General features: G+C 45.5%; 1 protein-coding gene across 2 annotated transcripts in view; it reads left to right on the top strand.

Annotated features, from left to right (window-relative positions):
• Window positions 1-21,453, top strand: part of LOC142316937 (cytochrome P450 2C8-like) — a 177,218-nt gene that overhangs the window by 58,544 nt on the left and 97,221 nt on the right. Inside the window, exons 1-4 of one of the 2 annotated variants that reach the window (XM_075352722.1) lie at window positions 6,955-7,020; window positions 7,934-8,127; window positions 9,979-10,141; window positions 15,990-16,139. In XM_075352722.1, coding sequence (XP_075208837.1) covers window positions 7,948-8,127; window positions 9,979-10,141; window positions 15,990-16,139 — 493 coding nt within the window. In that variant the 5' untranslated portion in view covers window positions 6,955-7,020; window positions 7,934-7,947. Of the gene's footprint in view, window positions 1-6,954; window positions 7,021-7,933; window positions 8,128-9,978; window positions 10,142-15,989; window positions 16,140-21,453 lie in introns of those variants that run through there. The other variant, XM_075352721.1, reaches the window with a different exon arrangement.

Genomic DNA, 21,453 nt, shown 5'->3' on the forward strand with positions numbered 1-21,453 from the left:
AGGACCGGTCGCTGCGGCTGAGGGACCCGGTCCAAGCCCTCTCCCCCCGTTGCCTCCCTCGCCACCCGTCTCGGAGGCCGTGACCCCGCCACTAGGCCCGCTACCACCGCAACCGGTAGCGATACCCAGCCCGTCCGCCCCAGCGGACCGACCTGTAGCCGGAGCCCGTAGCAAACCGGAGGCATTGCCTTGGAAGGCCCCAAAGATTGTGCCAGAGACAGTCCCCGAGCAGCTTCCCGAGCCGGAGCCGATGACCCGCTCCGAGCCGAGGGCCCAACTGCGGAAAGCCCCTGTGCCCATCCCCCACACCTCGGCTGAGGTGGCGCCGGGTTGTCGCTGCAAGGCAGCGCCCAAGGCCATGACACCGCGGGATACGCTACCCACCTTCCTGACAGTGGGTAACGTGCTGGATGTCCCGCGGGGCTCAACCCGTGCGCCGGAGCCATACTGGGACAGGGAGCCGACCAAGCTGGGCCTGGAGATCGCGGAGAGGGAGCGAAGGAAAGCCGAGCTGGTGGCCCGAGCCATAAGGGAGAAGGAAAACCTGCGGCAAGCGACCTTCCGTGTCCGGGGCCCGTTCTACGAGGGGCAGGTGAGGCGATTTGATATCCGCCGGGGCTACGGGTTCATATACGAACCGGGCCTGGAGGCCGAGGTGTTTGTAGCCCGGCGGGATGTACATGCTCACCTGCCCGAAGAGCATCCTGGCCGCAATTTGATACCGGGAGACATGGTGCGGTATACTCGGCACTGCGGAGAGAGGGGGTGGTTTGCCCTGGATGTGAAGCTGAGGGGCAGCCCGGAGAGCAAGGTGAGCTCTGCACCCCCTCCCTCGGAAGAAGCCGCGGACGGACCGGAGTAGGGCAGCGGATGCCCGTTGCACCGTCCCCGTGGGGACCACCAGAAGTTTGCTGTTTGTTTGAAAAAGTTTGAAAGTTTGAAATGATGAAAAGGAAAATGACCGAGTTTTCACCTGATTCACCGTGTGATTTGCAACCGGCAGAAGCTGGCACCGTTGTCCCCGTGGGGACCGTTTAAAGTTTGAAATGCATGGGAACTATCCATGGACAAGCCCGTGAACTTGCAGGGCACCACAAACGTTAAGTGGCTTGTAAATATATTGGGTACCGTTACCGTTTCCGCAATGCCGCCTCCGGAGAGGCAGGTTGGAGGGAGGGCCCTGAGCAGAGCAGGCCAGGGCCCAGCCACCAAAGGAACCGGTGGCCACCCTCTGGAGGGGAAGGACAGATCCCGCTCGGGTAACTTGTGCTGGACTGTGGGTCAAGGGGTGCTGCCTGGGTTTTAGGGGCAGCATCAGGGCCAGGTTGCTTGGGTGGGAGAGAGCGGAAACCGTGACCGTATACCGTTGCAACGTTTAAGAAAATGTGCCTCCCGTCTTGGGAAGAGTTTATGATTAAAAATGTTATTGATGTTTTGTTTAACCCTGTTATCCCCTTTTTACAGAAAAATAAAACCGGTGTAGGATGGCAGCCCGCGGACGGTCTGCATTTTGCTAAGGGGGAATGTGTCGCCCTGGGCAAGCCAGGGGACACAGGTCACAACACCACCACACCCCACACTCCAGGTAGGCACACCTGCTAACCAGAAATCCTTGTTGCCTTCCTCCAGAGGTTGATGATGCACACCAGGGGGTGGGCCAGGCGGTTGGCTCCGCCCACCAAGGAGCTCACAACACTGGAGGCAGGAAGTTTCAGGCAGAACTGTCAGGGAGGAGGAAGTGGAAGGAGTGAGGAGTAGCCCAGGCAGGGGCTAGAGTAAACAACCAAGAAGTGAAAGTGGAGGAAAGAAAAGGAGTAAAGGAGGAAAGCAAGAAGTGGTGACAGCGCAGAGAGTGTGCAAAGCCTGAGAGCCCAGCTGTGTGTAGGGCTAGAACAGCAAGGTCAGCGACGGCGGTGACTGTTTGGAGGGGGACCGTTTGGAAGTTCCTGGAAGGACCCCGTTGGCTGTGTGCCCGGTGGTCTGGAGCAGTGTTCCGAAGGACAGTCAGCACCAGGGCAGGGGCCTCTCGGACCCCGGCAAGGCTAGGAGTCGCCAGATTTGCCAAATCCGTCAGTGACGGGGACGCAGATCCCCCAGCAACCAAGTCCCGATTGACGGCAACAGCCCGACCATTACCGGGGAGACACCGCCACCGCCAAGGCACAAGTTTCCCCAGGGCCAGCGCCTGCGGGCAAAGTGTAGAGCTCCTCCGGCCCAGATTGCAGTCGGGGAGCGGGTAACCGGAGGGAATCCACCGCTACCATCAGACAACATAGGTGCAAGGAAGAGAAACGTCACCGTTACCTACCGGGAGTGCAGGTGCAGCCGTCTGTGGGACCGTCCTACCAGCCGTTGGTTTACCGTACAAACTGTGTCCGTGTGTCAGGCTGAGTGAGTACCATAGTGCCGCAAGGCACAGCGCTGCCCCCGCGCCCCTGCGCCCTCCAGGCCCTACACTTCACATCTCATCACCGGGCCCCGGGATCACCAACCCCTACCCACGGAGGGGCAACACAACACCTGGCTGCTCCGCATCACCATCCCCGGGACCCCCACACTGAGCAGCGGTGGTGCAATCACCACAACCGTGGGTGGCGTCACGAACTATAACAATCCCCACACCCAACAAACACCCCCTTTCACTCACGGGCAAGGAGTGTCGCTCGAGACACCCCGGGATCCGGCCCACGGCTCGAGCCACCAGGAGCAACTGCCGGACCCGAGCAGAAGGGGTGAGTGCGGTGTGCTGACACCCTCCTCCCCGCCCGCGACAGATGTACCCTTCACCTTTCAAACTGATCTTTCACAACTCTACGCCCACACCTGTCAGACACCCGACTGATAAATTATTTCTTTCCTGGCTTTAAAATTAGGACAATTAGGGCTTCTTTCACGGAGGATAATAAAACCTTTTGCCTCTCCACCTCCTCAAATACTTTGAGCAATTTGAGTGATAACAAAGGAATGTAAGTTTTGAAAAATTCTCCAGGAAAGTCGTCCACTCCTGAGCCTTTTCATTTTGTGTCTGGCCAAGTGCCTCTTCCAAGTCCTGCACAGAATATCCCTATCCAGCAGATCCCTATCCTCATTGGATAATTTGGGAAGAGGTAGCACATCCACATACTGCATAATCTCATCCATCGTATAATCACAGCCCGAGCAATGCAAGCGAGAGTAAAATGCATGCATTTCCTCAACTATACCCTCGCTATCTTCCACCACACCACCAGTGCCGTTACCTTTTTATTAATATAGGAAGAGCTATCCTGTGCCTTAATGACTGTAGCTAGTAGATGTCCTACTCCCTCCCCCTCTATATAGAATTTCTGTTTGAGGAAGAAGCGTTTATTAGTTGCCGCTGATAGCAGATTTTCCCCCAATGCCGCCTGCATCTTTTCCAAAAGTTTTGTATTTTCCTCTATTGGATTCAATATCACCGCCGCTTCTACATCAGACAGTTCCTGGGTTAAATATTGAGTGTAGCATCTATTTTGGGTTTTACGGGAGCATATCTCCCTGATCTATAGGCCCCTTACCTTGTTCACTAGCGAATTTACAGCAGGCAGTACTAACAATACCTAGAACCCCTTTTCCTTAAGGGAGGTATCATGGATAAACATCCACTTGGTTTAAATTTGAAAACACATTTGTTCTTTCTCTATTAAGATTTTCCATGTCTACCAAATTTTAGGTTTTTGTTTGCAGGTTTTTTTTGTTTTTTTTTGGGGGGGGGAGGGGTTGTTTTTTAATTTCTACGTCATCATTGTTTAGCAACTTCCAGGACAGCAGTATTTACTACGTGATAATGGATCTGTTTTTCGATCCACAATCTATGAGTTAAGGCCACTTTACACGCAACGACATCGCTAACGAGATGTCATTGGGGTCACGGAATTCATGATGCACATCCGGCCTTGTTAGCGACATTGTTGCGTGTAACACATACGAGTTACCGCTAACGATGTAAAATACTCTCCAAATCGTTGATCGTTGACATGTCGTCCATTTCCCAAATATCGTTCCTTGTTCTGGATGCAGGTTGTTCGTCCTTCCTGAGGCAGCACACATCGCTACACGTGACACCCCAGGAATGACGAACAGCAGTTTACCTACATCCTCCGGCAACGAGGTGGGCTTGACTTTTCTGCGGCTGCTCTACGCCCCTCCACTTCAATTGGACACCTGTCGTGTGACGTCGCTGTGACGCCGCACAAACCACCCCCTTAGAAAGGAGTCTGTTCGCCGGCCACAGCAACGTTGCTAGGAAGGTAAGTCCGTGTGACGGGTCCTAACGATATTGTGCACCACGGGCAGCAATTTGCCCGTGACGCACAAACGACGGGGGCGGGTGCTTTCACTAGCGACATCGCTAGCGATGTCGCTGCATGTAACGCGCCCTTTAGTCTGACAAGTTTTCTGCATCTAATTGTATATTCACTATTACAATGGTTTTCCTTCATTCAAGCAACGTTCATCTCTTGGTATGTAGTTTACATTCCGCTAAACACTCACCATGAGACATTTCAATTTACATCGCAATATTGCATCATTATTTCCATTCATTTTTTGGATGGTTTATATGTTTGTTTAATTTTGTTTATTTATTGCAATATTAATGAAGATTACGTACCCAGTGGACTATTTATGATAACCTTTGGGCTTAGGTTTGATGATTTTTATTTTATTTTTTTTTATATTTCTTAACCTTGTTTGTATGGTTTTTGAGCTTTGACATTCCTGGACAAACTTTGCCTGCTGATCCATTGTATGTGATGGTATTGAAGACACCTTGTTTGAATGTCTATCACCTTTCCTGGAATAAAGCGGGCTTTACACAGTGCGACATCGCTAGAGATGTCACGAACGATAGGACCCACCCACGTCGGTGGCGCGTCACGGGGTGATCGCTGCCGTAGCGAACAATATCTCTACGGCAGCATCACACGCAATTACCTGTTCACTGACATCGCTGTGGCCACTGAACAATCTCTCCTTTAAGCGGGAGGTTCATTCGGTGTCACAGCGACGTCACTAAGCGGCCGCCCAATAGAAGAGGAGGGGCGGAGATGAGCGGCGAAACATCACGCCCACCTCCTTCCTTCCTCATTGCCGGCGGCCGCTGGTACGATGTTGTTCCTCGTTCCTGCGGTGTCACACATAGTGATGTGTGCTGCCGCAGGAATGACAAACAAACTGCATTCGAAATGAGGAACGATTTTTTTGAAAATGAACGACGTGTACACGACGAACGATTTGACACCTTTTTGCGATCGTTACTGATCGCAAAAAGGTGTCACACACAACGACATCGCTAATGAGACCGGATGTGCGTCACCAACACCGTGACCCCCAACGATATCTCGTTAGCGATACCGTTGTGTGTAAATGGGCCTTTACTCTGCTGCTGATCCTTTTACTTGGAGTTTTAAAGATACCATATCTTGAATGTCCAAGTTTCGCCTGCTGCCGTATCTACCTGATGATACTGAAGACACTTTGTTTGATGCCTATGAGTTTTCCTGGACTAAATTTGGCCACTGATTTATTATCTGATGTTATTGAATATTGTTGCCCAAAGTTTTGTCCATGGATTTGAATGGATACTGGGTGGGTTTATCCACTATTATAAATTGTTCATGGCCTTTTTGGTTATTATTTATTTGAGCTTTAGAAATTTTTGTATTTATTGAATTATTTATTTTTATATTTGCACGTTTGTACTGAATTTATATTTCTCTGTATGTTTCTGTGTGTGTTTATTATTGTAATGGATATATAATGTGGACATAAGTTGTGCACATACACAGATAAATGCATTTATTTCTACATAAACGTTTTGGAAAAAGCTTTTGTTTTATATGCAAATCACTTTTTTTGTTTGTTTCCATTGGGTAATGAATCCAAGTAGTGTTTGTTCATGTCAGTCATGTTCCCTGGCGATGTCATGGTTAATGTTGATTGTGAGAGTTATCTCACTTTGTGTGTATTTGTCTAATCAAGAATTTAATATCTAATACCTTGTAATCTGTAGAGATATGTAAGGATTAAAGACGGTTTTCAACTCGAAACGCGTAGGTCTCTGTCTACACTGCTGTTTTTAACATTTTTTCTTTTTTATTGATTTGGAATAAAGTTTGACATTTTATGCGGATGCTGTTACAACTTTTTATCAGTAACTAACAATATGTACAACTATGATTGACTGTGTATTTTGGAGCAGGCTATGAAAACTGCCAAGACCTTTTCCCTAGTTCCCTACCAAATTGATAGCAGCCAGTACTAACTAACAATATCTAGAAATGTGATTGACTGGCTAATTGAGAGCAGCCAGTAATAGGTAGCAATAGCTATTTAAATCATTCATGGGCAACTCTTAACTGTGCATTCACAAGTTCCTACCCCTATTTCTATCATTAAATGCCGATTTGTGGCACACAGCTTTCCCTACACTGCATGTCCCAATTCTACACAATTGCTCTCCTATCTATCATTAAACCAATAGCTAAGCTCCCTGTCTAGCAGCACCAGCGGCAACAGAGGCAGCAGCACCCTGCCTAATGTTTCACCTTTACAAAATGGTGCCAATGCCACGTCTGCAATTTATATGCAGATGGACATGTGACTTAAGCAGCCAATGACACAAGCCCTTGTGTCTGAATCTTGTGGATGTTTGCTCCGTCGTGATTGATTGAAGGAACATTCTAAGGCGCATGCGTACTGTCCTAAGATGTCAGGTCAGGAAGGGGAGCAGCGGGACAACATGGAGCCTGAAGATAAAGTTGTAGGTCCCACTTAGGGTGAACGTAAAGGCACGTAGCTGAGTAGCTCAGCAGATGAGGAGGAGGAAGGTGAGGATGTTACATTGGCGATTCACGCACAAACATGTAGGAAGAGTTGACTAGCCTGGGCCTTTTTTGGGACAGCAAAGGATGACTCAACTTTTATTATTTGTAGAGATGAGCAAACCTCAGGCTTGAGACTCGGTATTCAGGCTCAGGAATTGACGTCAAAATCACCCTGGTGAGTATCGCGCTGTGCTGGTGTCTGAGTGATGTGCAGCATTTTGCAAGCTACTGGAAATTTGACTTATATTCTGCATTCTGAGATGTATTGTTCATGGAGAATAAAAAAAAAACACCACCCACCCACCTCCAGAATCGTTTTGCTATGGGTCAAAGCAAAACATTACTAATGCTATTGTCCCTAAAAGGATTTTGAATGCCGAGACTACTACATATAGTAAGTCTCCAAATTGTGTCTTGTCTGTACTGGCAGTGGTATGGGAGCACCAGCCCTACACCTGTCTCTCATCCTCCTGTACATTTCTTCTGTCAATAGCCTAGAAAGCTAATGGCTATGCCAAAACAGTGGCGCTGCACTGTAAACCGTATTTTTGCTGTTTTGGAAGCTTTTCAACTCCCTCCCCCCCTCCAAAGGTGTTTTCTATGCCTTATGTTTGGCGTCCCATTGAATCCAAAGGTTTGATAAAGAATCGAAGTTTGGTTTGATAAAGGTTCGGCGAAAGTACCCTATGTTCGGTTCGGATCAGCAAACTGAACTGTGGTGGGGTCGCTCATCTCTAGTGTCTGGTGCAAATCCCGAACTTTACAGTTCAGGTCCACTCATCCCTAATAGTGAAGCTACATCAAGAGGAGAAAATTCTATGAAAGAAAGAATGTCCCTCACTGCCAAATGGGTGTGGCTAGGGGGTGCTCTGCATCATTTGTCCCTTTTTCTGGTCTTCCAAAGTTGGAAGGTATGCTACATAGCCGTTAGGAGGTGGAGTAGCAATGTTCTGCAGATCTGTACAGGTCAGTGGTGTAATAATCTGCAGGATATATCACTATGTAGCAGTTGTGAGGTGGAGGAGCGATGCTGTGTATAGTGGATACAATGTTGTAATCACATGTTATATATATATTTTTTCCTTCAGGACCCTCCAGGATAATGATCGTCTCCCCTCTGCTGTCTGTTGCCGTCTCCGTCCTCTTCATCTTCATTTTCCTTCTCTTCTTTTGGAAAAAGCAGAAAAAATTTCAGCTATTACCCCCTGGTCCTGCTCCTCTGCCGCTTCTGGGTACCCCTAAATATGTTGGAGACAGTGCTGCCTGCAAATACTTCCCCGAGGTATGTGATATTGGAGATCTCAGGACTAGCAGATTTTTACAGCTACTGGTGTGATATTAGTAGTCTCTACAATGTACACTATAGAGAGCCATACAGTGCCCATACCATACCGTGGCTATACCATACAGTGCCCACACCATACAGTGCCTATACCATACTGTGCCTATACCATACAGTGCCCACACCATACAGTGCCTATACCATACATCACCATACCTCCCAACTTTTGAAAAGAGGAAAGAGGGACAAAGTCTGCAGTGCGCGCAGCATGCCGTAACAAATTTTGACCACGCCCCTAGCCACACCCCTTTGGCAGTAAGGGTCATTCAGCAGATGCCGCAGACTGTTCATTCATAGTCATAGCAGGCAGAATTGTCTTATATTTATACGTGTCACTATATGACATGTTGCTTATGTGTGCCTATAAGGCCATATTCCCCTTTTGCGTCTAAACACGCTGCTGAACTGTGCGGATTTGGAGTTTTTTTTCTTTATAAGCTTCAGGATTCACATCTGCACCAAACATGTATCAAATAAGGGGGACAATTGCGGACACCTGAAAAGAAAAAAAACCGCAGCATTTATGCTACGTGTGAACACAGCCTCAACAATACATTTGTATTACATTTTGTATGGGTTTTAATAAAGAAAAATAATGAATTGTGCAATTTTTTTTCCGCCATTTACTGATCCTCGTCAAAAATCTGATCGCTGCGTTGTTCGGGTCATTATGATTACAGGGACACCAAATATGTCCATGTTATTTGCTGATTTGTGATGTTTATTATTTTATAAAAAAAAAGTGTAATAAAATTACATTATTAGTTATTTTTTAGTAATTTTATTAGAAGAAAGGAAAAATCTTTTTTCCTCTCCCTGTAGAATACAGGAGATAGAGACGCTGCTCTGTACAATGGAGCTCTGTGTCCTGTGTGAGAGGCTGTACAGTAGGTTCATCTATATAATATCCTCCCTCTGACATCATCATTCCTAGTGGCTGAATAGCTTAGATCAGCTAGGAGGCAACTGGACACATGTTTGAAAGTTGGTGGTTTGAATCCAAGGTGGTGAAATAAAAAAATACAATTGTATTTGTATTTTCTCATTTCTTTATAGTAGTTTTGTGGGAAGAAATGAATCTGACTCTTTCCTTCACTTACAAGGAGATGCAGTATCTATCTATCCATCTATTATATCTATCTATCTATCTATCTTGTATCATCTATCTATCTATTCATCTATTTATCTTTCCCTCTGTATATTATCTATCCATCTATCTTTCTACATATCATGTATCTATTATATATCTATCCCAATTTTATCTATTATATATCTATATATCATGTATCCATCTATTTATTAAATATCTATCTATCATGTATGTCTCTATAATCTATCTATCCCTCTATCTATCTATCATCTTTGTAGCTGAATAATCTGCTTCTAGTTCTGGTTTCTCTACTGCAATACAGAGGTCAAGATTATCAAATCTTCCTATGTTTTTCAATAGAGGCTGTAGCTCGGTGGTAGAGTTGCTGCTTATGCATAATGAGTTCACAAATTTGAGTCCCAGCCTCCCGGTAAACCAGAGCAGATGCAAATTTAATTTAATTTATTCACTGCACTGAGGGGAGGAGCCGGGACATCAGCTGTGAGCCATGGGACTGCAGGAGAGAGCCCTCAAATCGGGAAAGTCTTGCAGAATCCGAGACGGTTGGGAGGTATGTCCATCACTCATACCATACAGTGCCCTCACCATACCATACCGCCCCTCTGGATCCTGGTGTGGGGAGATTAGATCATTTGTTGCCATTTTGCACCATTATAAACCTTTTTATGTTTTGTGTAAAGCTTTACAGAAAATACGGTCCGGTGTTCACAATCTGGAAGTTAACGGATCCAATTGTGGTCGTCTATGGCTATGAAGCGGTGAAGGACGCCTTATTAAATCAAGGCGAGGAGTTCAGCGGCCGTCCCTTCTCACCCGTCAGTGAGCTCTACTCTAATGGATACAGTAAGGAGAAATGTCACTTTAAGTTCTGCTTTGTGCTGACACTGCGAGGGTGAAGCATGGGGGTCTCTGGGGGCTTTATCACCTGCTCCATATAGAAAGTTACAGCAACATCCTCGTGATCCTGCTTCAAGGAACCAAACACAACCATCTGCTCTATCTGACTGGGAAAACCCTCTAAGCAATTCCCTTCTGTGTGAGAGAAGGTGCCATTAGCCCCCAGGGACCATCCATGGTGGGAGGAGAGGGAGGCTTCACCGTCACCTGGGGACAGTCATATTGTAGTGCAGGTGCAGGTGCTCCAAAACTGCAGGCAGTGGATTACAACACTGGCAGGAGCAGAACGGGCCCCATAGCAGAAGATTTAATTGGTCCCCCCCCCCCTTAAATATAACAAACAAAAAACATAATATTTCTCTGGGTCACATAAGAACATATCGCACAATTTTAATTTTCACCTGTTGAAGCCCCTAAATTCCCCTTTCATTGCCTCCATAAAGTATGATGCCAACAAAAGTGTCCCACAAACACTGTATGATCCCCCACAGTGAAGTCCTCCACAGTACCCTCCACACACAGTATGATCACCCTACTGTACCGCCTAAACTACAGAAAGTATGGTGACCCCAACACAGTATGACCCCAACGGTGACCCCCAAACAGCCCTCCACACAGTACAATGTGTTATGATTCAGTGACCGAGGAGGATCAAAAGGGGCAAAAACTAGGATACCCAGAGAATCACCAGAGTGGTTGGAAACTCAGCTAACTGCAGACCTGTAACTGACAAGACAAATAGAAGCAGCTGTGGGACAAGCCTACGATGACCTAGTCGCCTCGACGTAGCCGGAGAGCTAATTATTCCTAAAGAGAGAAAAACACGGAAAGCTAATCTGCCTTGGAGCAGTTCCCCAAAGATATAGATAACCCCCAAATAAGACAAGATGAAACACAGTACACAGGTAGAAACCAGATTCAGCAAAGATGAGGCCCAAACTATATAGGAAAGGACAGAAAAGAGCACTGTCTGCAGCCGCACAATCCCCTGAAAAAACCAACACACCTGATATGAAAAAAGCTGAGACCACTCGATCTCTCCCCCACTATATCAGTACTCTGGTGTTACTGGAATCCAAGCAAAACACTGATATAGAGGAAGGACTGAAACTAATACCAAGCATGACACAAATACAGTGCAGAAGATGGAGCAAGGTACACAGACATTCCCAGCAGGGAATGATCCAACTCCACCCAGAACTCCACAAAAGCAAAACCAGGAGACAAGCCTTAGTACCACAGAAATTAATAACAAGGAAATGGAATCAACCAACAAAAGGTACAAAGACCAAACTTATTTTCAAGGAGTTCAGGTGGAAACAGAAGACAGGACAGGCTCCAGAATATCCACAGCATTACAGGAGACAACATTAATCACCGGCCCAGAGCAAGAGACACTACTCAGTTATATAGCCCCAGTCTGAGCAGCCTGATTTCCAATCATCATCAGCTGTCTGGCTTCTGTTAAGCAGACCAACTCTACTACCAGCACTGGCCACAAGAGGGAGCCCCAAACCGGAACTCACTCCAAATGTGTTCACAACAACAATGGCCCTCACACCTCTTCACACTGTATAATAGCCTCCAATAAATAACCCTTCATTAAGTATAAAGGTTCTCTTATAGTTCTCCAAATAGTATAATGTGCCACACATTGCATATTAAATAGTATAACGCACATCCCATATATTATAATATACCTCATAGTCCTCTATATAGTTTAATGGGCCCGCATAGTTCTCCATATATTATAATGCACCCCATAGTCTTCCATATAGAATAATGCAGCCGCATAGTCCTCCAAATGGTAAAATGTCCGACCGTAGTCCTCCATGTTTTATTATGCCTCACATAGGCCGCCAAATTGCATAATTCATCTGCATAGTCCTCCATGTAGAATAATGCACCCCATAGTACCTCCATATAGTATACACCATCCATAGTTCTCCATATATTATAATGCACCCCCATAGTCCTCCATATATTATACATCATCCATAATCCTCCATATAATATATTACACCCACATAGTCCTCCATATATTAGACACCATCCATAATCATCCATATAATATAATGCACCCACATAGTCCTCTATATATTATAATGCACACCCCATAGTCCTCCATATATTATAACGCACCCGCATAGTCCTCTATATATTATAATGCACCGCTGCGCACATACTATTTGTCTTTGTTTCCAGTACTCTAATCCTTCCAAACATTTTTTTTCCACGGTTACCAATAATCCTTACAATATTAAAAATGACATGAACTGTAATAGCAGCTTTGCAGAGTACCTTATTACTTGTACAATGTGTTGACTACAATATGTAGGTTGTACTACAGGTGCACTAAAAGAGCGAATACGCAGGTATCTATCTGATGCAAGAAATAAATTATCTACTAAATGTTCAGCAGTGTCAAAACCTTTTACCAAACAGCATGAGGGAAATTTGTCCTCATGCAAAATTCAAGGCATAGAAAGAGTTAATATGCCGATCCAAGCAAGGAGGTGATCACAGAAGAGCCCTCTTAAATAAAGAAGCCTAGTGAATATACCTGTTACAAACTAGGTCCCCAACTAGCTTGAATATCAGACATTATTTAACACATCACTATACATACATTTTTTACATTTTTATGCGTGTTTTCCCATATTTGATGTGATTGGTTCCATTTTCACACATGGTCTATAGGAAATGACATAAGATGCCATAGTGCTTGGACACAAACTATACAATCACTTTGGAGATAGTCCAATACAAGTTTGTTTGTTTATGTTGTCCCTATGTATTATTTTTTTATTTTTTTTCTACCATGTCCCGCAATTTTAATTTTTTTGCATAATAAAAGAAGATTCCGAATTGCTGGATCTCTTCTGTCCTCCAGTGGATCTAACAGAGAGGCGACCCAGCAGTCAGCACTATTTCTAATCTAATCTATTGGATTTTTCATGTCAGTATTCACACAGCAGTTTCTGCTTTTCATATATACCCCTTACATAGTCACTGGTGTGTATACCTTATCTCCATATAGTGTAGATTTTTTAGGTTTTTGCACCCAGTTCAGACTCAGAATGGTGTTCCAGACATTATTTCTTGATTGATTTGTAGTCTTTCATTTGTGAACCCTCCCCACCACACCTATTGCCAGTCCACATTATACGTATAAAATAGCCTGGGTCTCAGCTTCCCATACTCGGTAAGTTTTTTAACTGCATGAGAGGACAAACACTAGCTAGGGACCCCAACGTAGAGAAATACTTTGGCGTAGTGTTGGGGCTCTATTGCATTGATCAATTCAGTAGCTAAATTTCTCTTGATTCATATGTTCATGGCAGTAATGCAGGTTCCATTTTTCACATATTCACTCTTACATATAGCTATTGGATTTTTCATGTCAGTATTCACACAGCAGTTTCTGCTTTTCATATATTCCCCTTACATAGTCACTGGTGTGCATACCTTATCTCCATATAGCACTATTTCTAATTCTGACAATACGGACATCATGTTGCAGCAAGATGGCGCTCATGTGTCGGAGGCTTTCATGAGGTCCAAGTCCATGTTCTGTTGGTGGTGGTGTAACACTCGAGTTTGCCTCCTCTGTCCCCTCCCACCAACCATGGACAAAAGAGATGGTATCAAGATCTTTTTTGTCTCTGGAGTTTTCTGTGCCCATCACCTCTTCCTCTTCCATTTGTTCCTCGGCTCCTGCACCTTCACTACCACTTTGTCTGCTACCATGAGCCCGCCTCCAGCCATGGACTCTACTCTCCCATGACACCCGCCTGTGTGATAACTGTGCGGACCTGACAGGAAATTGTATCCCTTTCACATCCTCCTCTTCTTCCTAATGTTCTTCTGGGACCACCACCTCCTCCCACAGACTATTGAAAGTGTTCTCCAACATGTAGATGAGCGGAATAGTGATGCTGATGATAGCATCATCAGTGTTAACCATCTTTGCAGCCATTTGAAAACTGTCAAGGAGGGTGCAGAGGTATTTTATCTGTGCCCTCTCCGCAATTGTGATTTGCCCCACATCTGGACTGCGGTGTCCCAGGCTATGCCTCATGATATAGTACACCAAGCCTTGCTGCTGCTACCAATGTCACTGCAACAGGTGCAGAGAGGAATTCCACCATATAGCCACATTGCATATCAACTGGTTAATTGGTAGGCTGAAAGATGCGGGCGCAAACAAGTGTAATTGGGGTGACACCTCAAAGGAAGGAACTGTGTGTGATGTTGAGATGCAGGAAGAGGAGGAGAGGCCACTTGATGCAGCGCTTGCCATCCACTCTAGCACATGCTTTTTATCACCCTCATTTTGAAGTTGAAACAATGTGCTAAAAATCTAGTGTAGTAGCCTGTCCAGTAACAGACGTTGTTCTCATTTCTCTTGGGATAGGATGGGCGGGTGTTTGCTCACAAGAGCTTTGACTAACAATAGAACGTCCCACACATACACCTTGAACACTCCGCCTATTCACACTTTCACCACAACCTAGTCATGATTCACCACTCGTGGTTGATGTACCCTACCCATTGAAACAAATACTTCGCAACCCTATGCCCACACCTGTCAGACACCTGACATAAAAGATAAATTCTTTATTTCTTGCCTGAGATGGTAATTTTGGGAAGGCACCGAAAAGTACCAATACCTAGAAATGTGGTTCACTGGGTAATTTGGATTAGGCATTGAAAAGTGCCAAGACCTATTTAGCTAGTTCTCTAGCAAATTTAGAGCAGGCACTACTAGGTAACAATATCTAGAATTGTGGTTTACAGGGTACTTTGGAGCAGGCAGTAATAAGCTACAACACCTAGAAAGGTGGTTCACTGGCTAATTTGGAGGAGGCAGAAATAAGTATCAATACCTATTTAGATTGTTCACTGGCAACTTTTTAGTAGGCACTACAAGTAGCAATCCTTATTTTTATAATGAAATGCCGATTTATAGCACACACCTTTCCCTAGACTGCACATCCCTACTCTACACTATTACTTTCCTATCTATCTCAACTACCTATGATTAAACCCCTAGCTAAGCTCACTGTCTAACGCCTCCGGTAGCAGCACCTTCCCTAAGCTTTAGCAATAACAAATTGGCATTGATTTATTTTATTTTCATTTTATATCCAGAAGGACATTTGACTTAGGTAGCCAATGACAAGGCCTTGTGTCCGAATCTGTGGATGTTTTCTGCGCATGATTGGCTGCAGGAGCAGCTGCAAATAAACTTATAAAAAAATAAGCGCTGCTCCTCTGGCTTCTCCCACCCCCTCCAATCATTAAACAGGTTCCCCCATTCATCATACAGTGCCACAATCCTATCAAAAAGCATAAGATGTTATTAGACAAGCCATTTTCGAAAACGCGATCAGTTATCGAACAAAACCGAACATTGTCGACTCTTGGGGAAAGTGCTGGTGTTACCGACCCCGAGCCGAACAGTCGTAACAAATTTGAAATTGGAGAACCTTTATCAAACAAGTATCACAAGTCTGCAGGGTCACTGCTGGATTCACTTTCTGATGGTGGTGAGGACCTTTCACAGAATTTACGTTTTAGGACTCTACTCTCCGAGCTCCTGGTGTTTCTTGCTCTTTTTGTCTTCAGTCTGGTGATTTCACAGATTTGAATGGTAATTTTTGGGCACTTATGACCTCTGACCCTCTGCAGATCTCAAACTCTTCAACTTTTCCAGCTCCTTGCTTTATTTATCTTTTCAGCAATGCTGCATGAAGAACTGAAATTATATTTCACATCTTCTGCTCCACAGGTTTCCCCAGCCTTAGCGGAGAGAGATGGCGGCAGCTCCGCAGGTTCACTATCAACGCCTTGAGAAATTGCGGTATGGGGAAGACGTCCATGGAAAGACGCGTGTTCAATGAATCTAAGAACCTCATCGAAGCCATGAGAGAGAAAGCAGGTGAGTGCTCTTTGCGGATTGTTACGGGACAAGACATCTCTGATTATACAAATTATAGCACATGTACAGGGAGCGTTGGACTCCACAAAGGGAGGCAGAAATGTGCCCCGGTATACTGTGTGACCATGATGTCTTCATAGTGCCTGCCAGGTTATTTGTAGATTCCCGATATGTGTGGCCATCTACAGAGGTCTATGGGTAAATTCTGCAGTGAAGAAGGGGTTAATATTGAATTATTATTATTATTATTTTATTGCACCACAGGAAATGGATGAGACGAGTGTGCTCGGCACTGCTCTGTACTCGATCAAGCATCGGGCTGCTCGGTATGTTTGGTACTAGCCAGAGGATCCTGTTACTAAGGCGCCATGCTCGAGTCCCTATGGCTGTTTTCCAGACGCTATAGATGCAGGGATTCAACATAGCTGGAGAAAAAGACATGAACCGCACATCCAAAAATCATCAGTTGATCTAATGAACATCAGGTTCTTGGTTCAACATTGAGACTGTAGGAAGCCCACTGCCACATCACAGCGAACCTGTGAGTGGGTCCCTAACTTATATGAAGCCTTAAAAGGTGTTGCGCCGCATGCCAACCACCACCCCTGCAACAGTGCACCAGCAAGTCAGGTGACCTGGTGCAAGAATAAGTATCCATGACTTGAGGCCACACCACTCAACCAACATAAAACCACCGCAGCATGGGTGTTGTGAGGCACCAGGTCACCAGCCCTGCTGGTGCACTGTCGCTGCGGTGGTGGTTGACATGCAGCACTGCACCTTTTAAGGCTTCATGTAAGTTAGGGATCTATTCAAAAGTTCGCCGTGACATGCCAGTGGGCTTCATTCAGTCTGATGAGAATGCTGAACCAAGAACCTCATGTTCAGGTATATATATTTTTGCCCATCAGCATTAGATTATTATTATTTATTATTATAGCGCCATCAATTCCATGGCGCTTTACATGTGAAAGGGGTATACATAATAGGGACAAGTACAATAATCATAAACAATACAAGAAACAAACAGGTACAGGAGGAGAGAGGTCCCTGCCCGCGAGGGATCAGAGTCTACAAGGGATAGGTGAGGATACAGTAGGTGACGGTAGAGCTGATAGTGCGGCGCTGTATCAGACTGAGGGTTATGGCAGGTTGCAGGCTTGTCGGAAGAGGTGGGTCTTCAGGTTCCTTTTGAAGCTTGCCAAGGTAGGTGAGAGTCCAATGTGTTGTGGCAGAGCATTCCAGAGTATGGGGGAGGCACGGGAGAAATCTTGGATGCGGTGGTGGGAAGAGGAGATGAGTGGGGAGTAGAGAAGGAGATCTTGTGAGGATCGAAGGTTATGTGCGGTAAGTACCGGGAGACAAGGTCACAGATGTAGGGAGGAGACAGGTTGTGGATTGCTTTGTATGTCATTTCTAGGGTTTTGAACTGGAGTCGTTGGGCAATGGGAAGCCAGTGAAGGGATTGGCAGAGAGGAGAGGTCGGAGAGTAGCGGGGGGACATGTGGATTAGCCGGGCACCATAGTTTAGAATAGATTGTAGGGGTGTGAGACTGTTAGAAGGGAGGCCACAGAGTAGAAGGTTGCAATAATCCAGACAGGAGATAATAAGGACATGTACTAGGGTTTTTGCAGCTTCTTGGGAAAGGAATGTAAGGATCCGGGAAATATTTTTGAGTTGGAGCCGACAGGAGGTGAAAAGGGCTTGGATGTGTGGCTTGAAAGAGAGATCAGAGTCTAGGGTTACTGTTACGGTTGCTGCGAGCACTGGAGACTATGTCCAGATTTCTTCCTACTGCACATGTGCGAGCGCTGGAGACTAAGTCCAGATTTCTTGCTACTGCACATGTGCGAGCGCCAGAGACTAAGTCCTATTTTGGAGCCATTGCACATGTGCGGGTGACATCATCGCTGACACGAGGTCACATGTCTCTGACACCTTCTATGCCGATTGGTCGCTGGTCATGTGCTTGTGATGCCTTGCTCAGTGATAGGCCAGCATGATGTCACTCCTGTCGTTCTGGCAGCGGATTGGCTCTGGTGTCCTCCATCTTGGATGAGGCACAGAGTCTATATAAGACCCTGACACACGCCGCATGGCGCTCAGTCCTCTTGGTTCATGCATAAGAGTAGACGCTCTGTGCGCGTTCCTCTAGGCATTCCTCTGTCTATGCTAGGTGAGCTCTACCGGCAGGGTAGCGTTCTTATACCTTACAGCTTCGGCTGCTGTCCGTATCCTTACCTCTTAGGGGAGCGGACATAGGCAGGTGCCTGAGGCACATGGTCTGGCTGGGCCTTGTGGTTCGACTCGTAGGTGGACGTTGCCGCTAGGGTAACGTTCCTTATACTGCGTCTGGCAGTTGTTCGTATCCTCGCACACTAGGGGAGCGAACAGAGGTAGGAGCTTTGTGCGGCTTACGCTGCTGTTCGTCTCTTTTGCACCACTAGAAGAGCGGACCTAGGCAGGTGCCATATCTAGTGGTTCGTGTCCTCGCACACTAGTGGAGCGAACGCAGGTAGGAGCTTTGTGCGGCTTACGCTGCTGTTCGTCTCTTTTGCACCACTAGAAGAGCGGACCTAGGTAGGTGCCATTTCGCACACATTGCCTTTGTCTCTGTGATTATTCACAGAGATCATTCCACACACCCTCCAAGTAAGGGAGGAATTGCTTTACTTACTTATTATATCCTTCTGTGAGTTAACAGAGGTATTGCACTCTGCCATAGTCTGCAGCAGAGTCTTTGCACGGTGGACCCTGACTGTCTGATACTCCTTTAGGTTCTTATCAGACAGCCCCCCGTAACATTAGGACTGAGCCAAGGGTCTGGCAGTTATGGCAGAATATCAGCAGTTACACCGTTACATACAAGTACTTGAGTCACGGCTCAAGAGTATAGAGGATAAACCTCAGACCATGGTGACATCTGCACATGATCCTCGACTTGCTCTGCCAAACAGATATTCTGGCGATGCCAGATCATGTCGTGGTTTCATTAGTCAGTGTCAGATACATCTAGAGGTCAACTCTTCTCGCTTCTCTACAGAGAGGTCCAGAGTAGGCTTTATCATCTCCTTACTTCAGGACAAAGCCTTAGAATGGGCGACTCCCCTATGGGAGCGCTCTGATGTGGTTACTCTGAGACATCAAGACTTTCTTGATGCTCTTAAGGCGGTATTCATGGGTCCGCAGGTTACCCATGATGCGGCCCTGAGACTGTTAGATCTATATCAGGGTTCGGTATCCACTAGTTCTTATGCCATTGCTTTTAGAACTCTGGTGGCAGAACTAGATTGGCCAGAGAAGGTGTTGATTCCTATCTTCTGGAGAGGGTTGGCAGGCTATGTCAAGGATGCTCTTGCTACTCGTGAGGTCCCTGCTTCTCTGGAGGACTTGATCACAGTAGCAACGAGGATCGATGTACGCCATAAGGAACGTAGACTCGAGGTCTCTTCCTTACGCCCTAAGCATCGGGCTATTCCAGTTGTTGAGGGTCCACTACCATCTTCATCAGCATCTGAAACATCTCCCACTCCTATGGAGTTAGGTCATACGTCTTCCAGATTACGCAAGTCTGGTCCTCCTATATGTTACGTATGTCGTCAGGCTGGGCACTATGCCAACAAGTGTCCTAGTCGTCAGGGAAACTCCCTGGCCTAGTAACCATTAGAGGGGGGTTACTAGAGACGTCTTCTGCACCCTCTAAGTGTTGTATCCCAGGTCAGCTCTCGTTATCTGAGAATACATGGCCTATTATGGCTTTTGTGGATTCCGGAGCTGACGGGACTTGTGTGTCCTCAGGATTTGTAAAGGGACACAATATTCCCTCTATCATGTTGGAGGCGCCTATTCCTGTCCGTGTTGTTAATGGAACTATGTTGTCTGACTCCATTACATTGAGGATAGTTCCCTTGCGCCTTTCCCTGTCTCAGGGTCACATAGAGGAGATTTCTTTTCTTGTTTTGCCTGAGGGTATAGACGACGTCCTTCTGGGTCTCCCATGGCTTCGGACTCATGCTCCTCACATTGACTGGGAGTCTGACAGCATTATTAGTTGGGGTTCGAAAGGTCAGTCCCGATGTCTTCACTTACCACCTAAGGTCATTGCGGTTGCATCTACTGATCTCTCTCCCATACCTATGTCAAGGGAGGAATTTTGGGTCAAGACTGCTAATGGAGTCTTCGTTTAGGATCCAGAGACGGTGCCCCATTAATGCTGTATACCAGTGCCGATATATATCAATGTATATAAGACAAAGAACACACAGACAACATGCTCTCTCCTTGAATCAGCAATACCCACTGAGCTCATTATTATATTGAAAGAAACTTAATTATTACAGAAGGCACCTTCGGCCTTGAAAATGATACACAGAGTTTGTGGGAGTGTCACTCCCCTATTTCTCCCAACAGATGTTCATTAAAACATTCTTTCTATGTGAACATTACTGATAAGACTTTGTAGCTTCACATCCTGGCTTCATCATCTTTAGTTAACTCCTTCATGATTATACAACTTTGAATTATACTATAGATCTGTGCAATTGCTACATAGACAGACAGATAATTTTGCATCTACATCTAGATTTTGATTTAGTTATATACACAGATATTCTTATTACGTTTAAACAAACATACTACAGCTCAGGTGACCTCCACAGTCCCCCCTTTAATAAAATATCTGTGAATATTATTAACCTTAAATTTAAAAATTTTCCCCATTTAGATATATTTTATTATTTGGGACTTATTTGTGACCTACTGCCCTTGGGACTTTAATTATATCTATATCTATATATGCGGGCTTTTCATAAAATCGGTTGTTTAATTTAACACTATAGGCTTTTTTTTAGCTCCCCCCTTAAGTACTTATTTTTATTTATTAAATATAACTCTATGATTTATAGGGGCTATTAGAATTGGCGTTATTACTCTTATTAGGGCACATTATCCTGATTAGGAAAAATTGAATCTAAACCTTATTTAAAAATTAACACATAATTAAAAAAACAAAAAACAAAAGGACATTTGAAAATTGTCCATGGTTCTTCTTTCTGGATATTAAACAAAAAGGAGGATGCTTAGTCAGTGCTAGTCCACTTAGGGCAACTTTGTGAACCTGGATAATCTGCTCTTGATAAAAAAACAACAAAACATGATGAGGCTTCATGTGAACAGTTTGTGGCCCAGACTTGGAAAAACCTTCTGGGATAATGGGTTGAATAGCAGCCGCTTTCTGCTTCGGTTGTGTCGGGTCCATTGGTTTTTGAGATGTGACGTCAACTCGCGTGTCACTGCCAGTGCTCAGCAGACTAG

This window comes from Anomaloglossus baeobatrachus, chromosome 6 (genome assembly GCF_048569485.1).
Source record: "Anomaloglossus baeobatrachus isolate aAnoBae1 chromosome 6, aAnoBae1.hap1, whole genome shotgun sequence".
NCBI classification, from domain to species: domain Eukaryota; kingdom Metazoa; phylum Chordata; class Amphibia; order Anura; family Aromobatidae; genus Anomaloglossus; species Anomaloglossus baeobatrachus.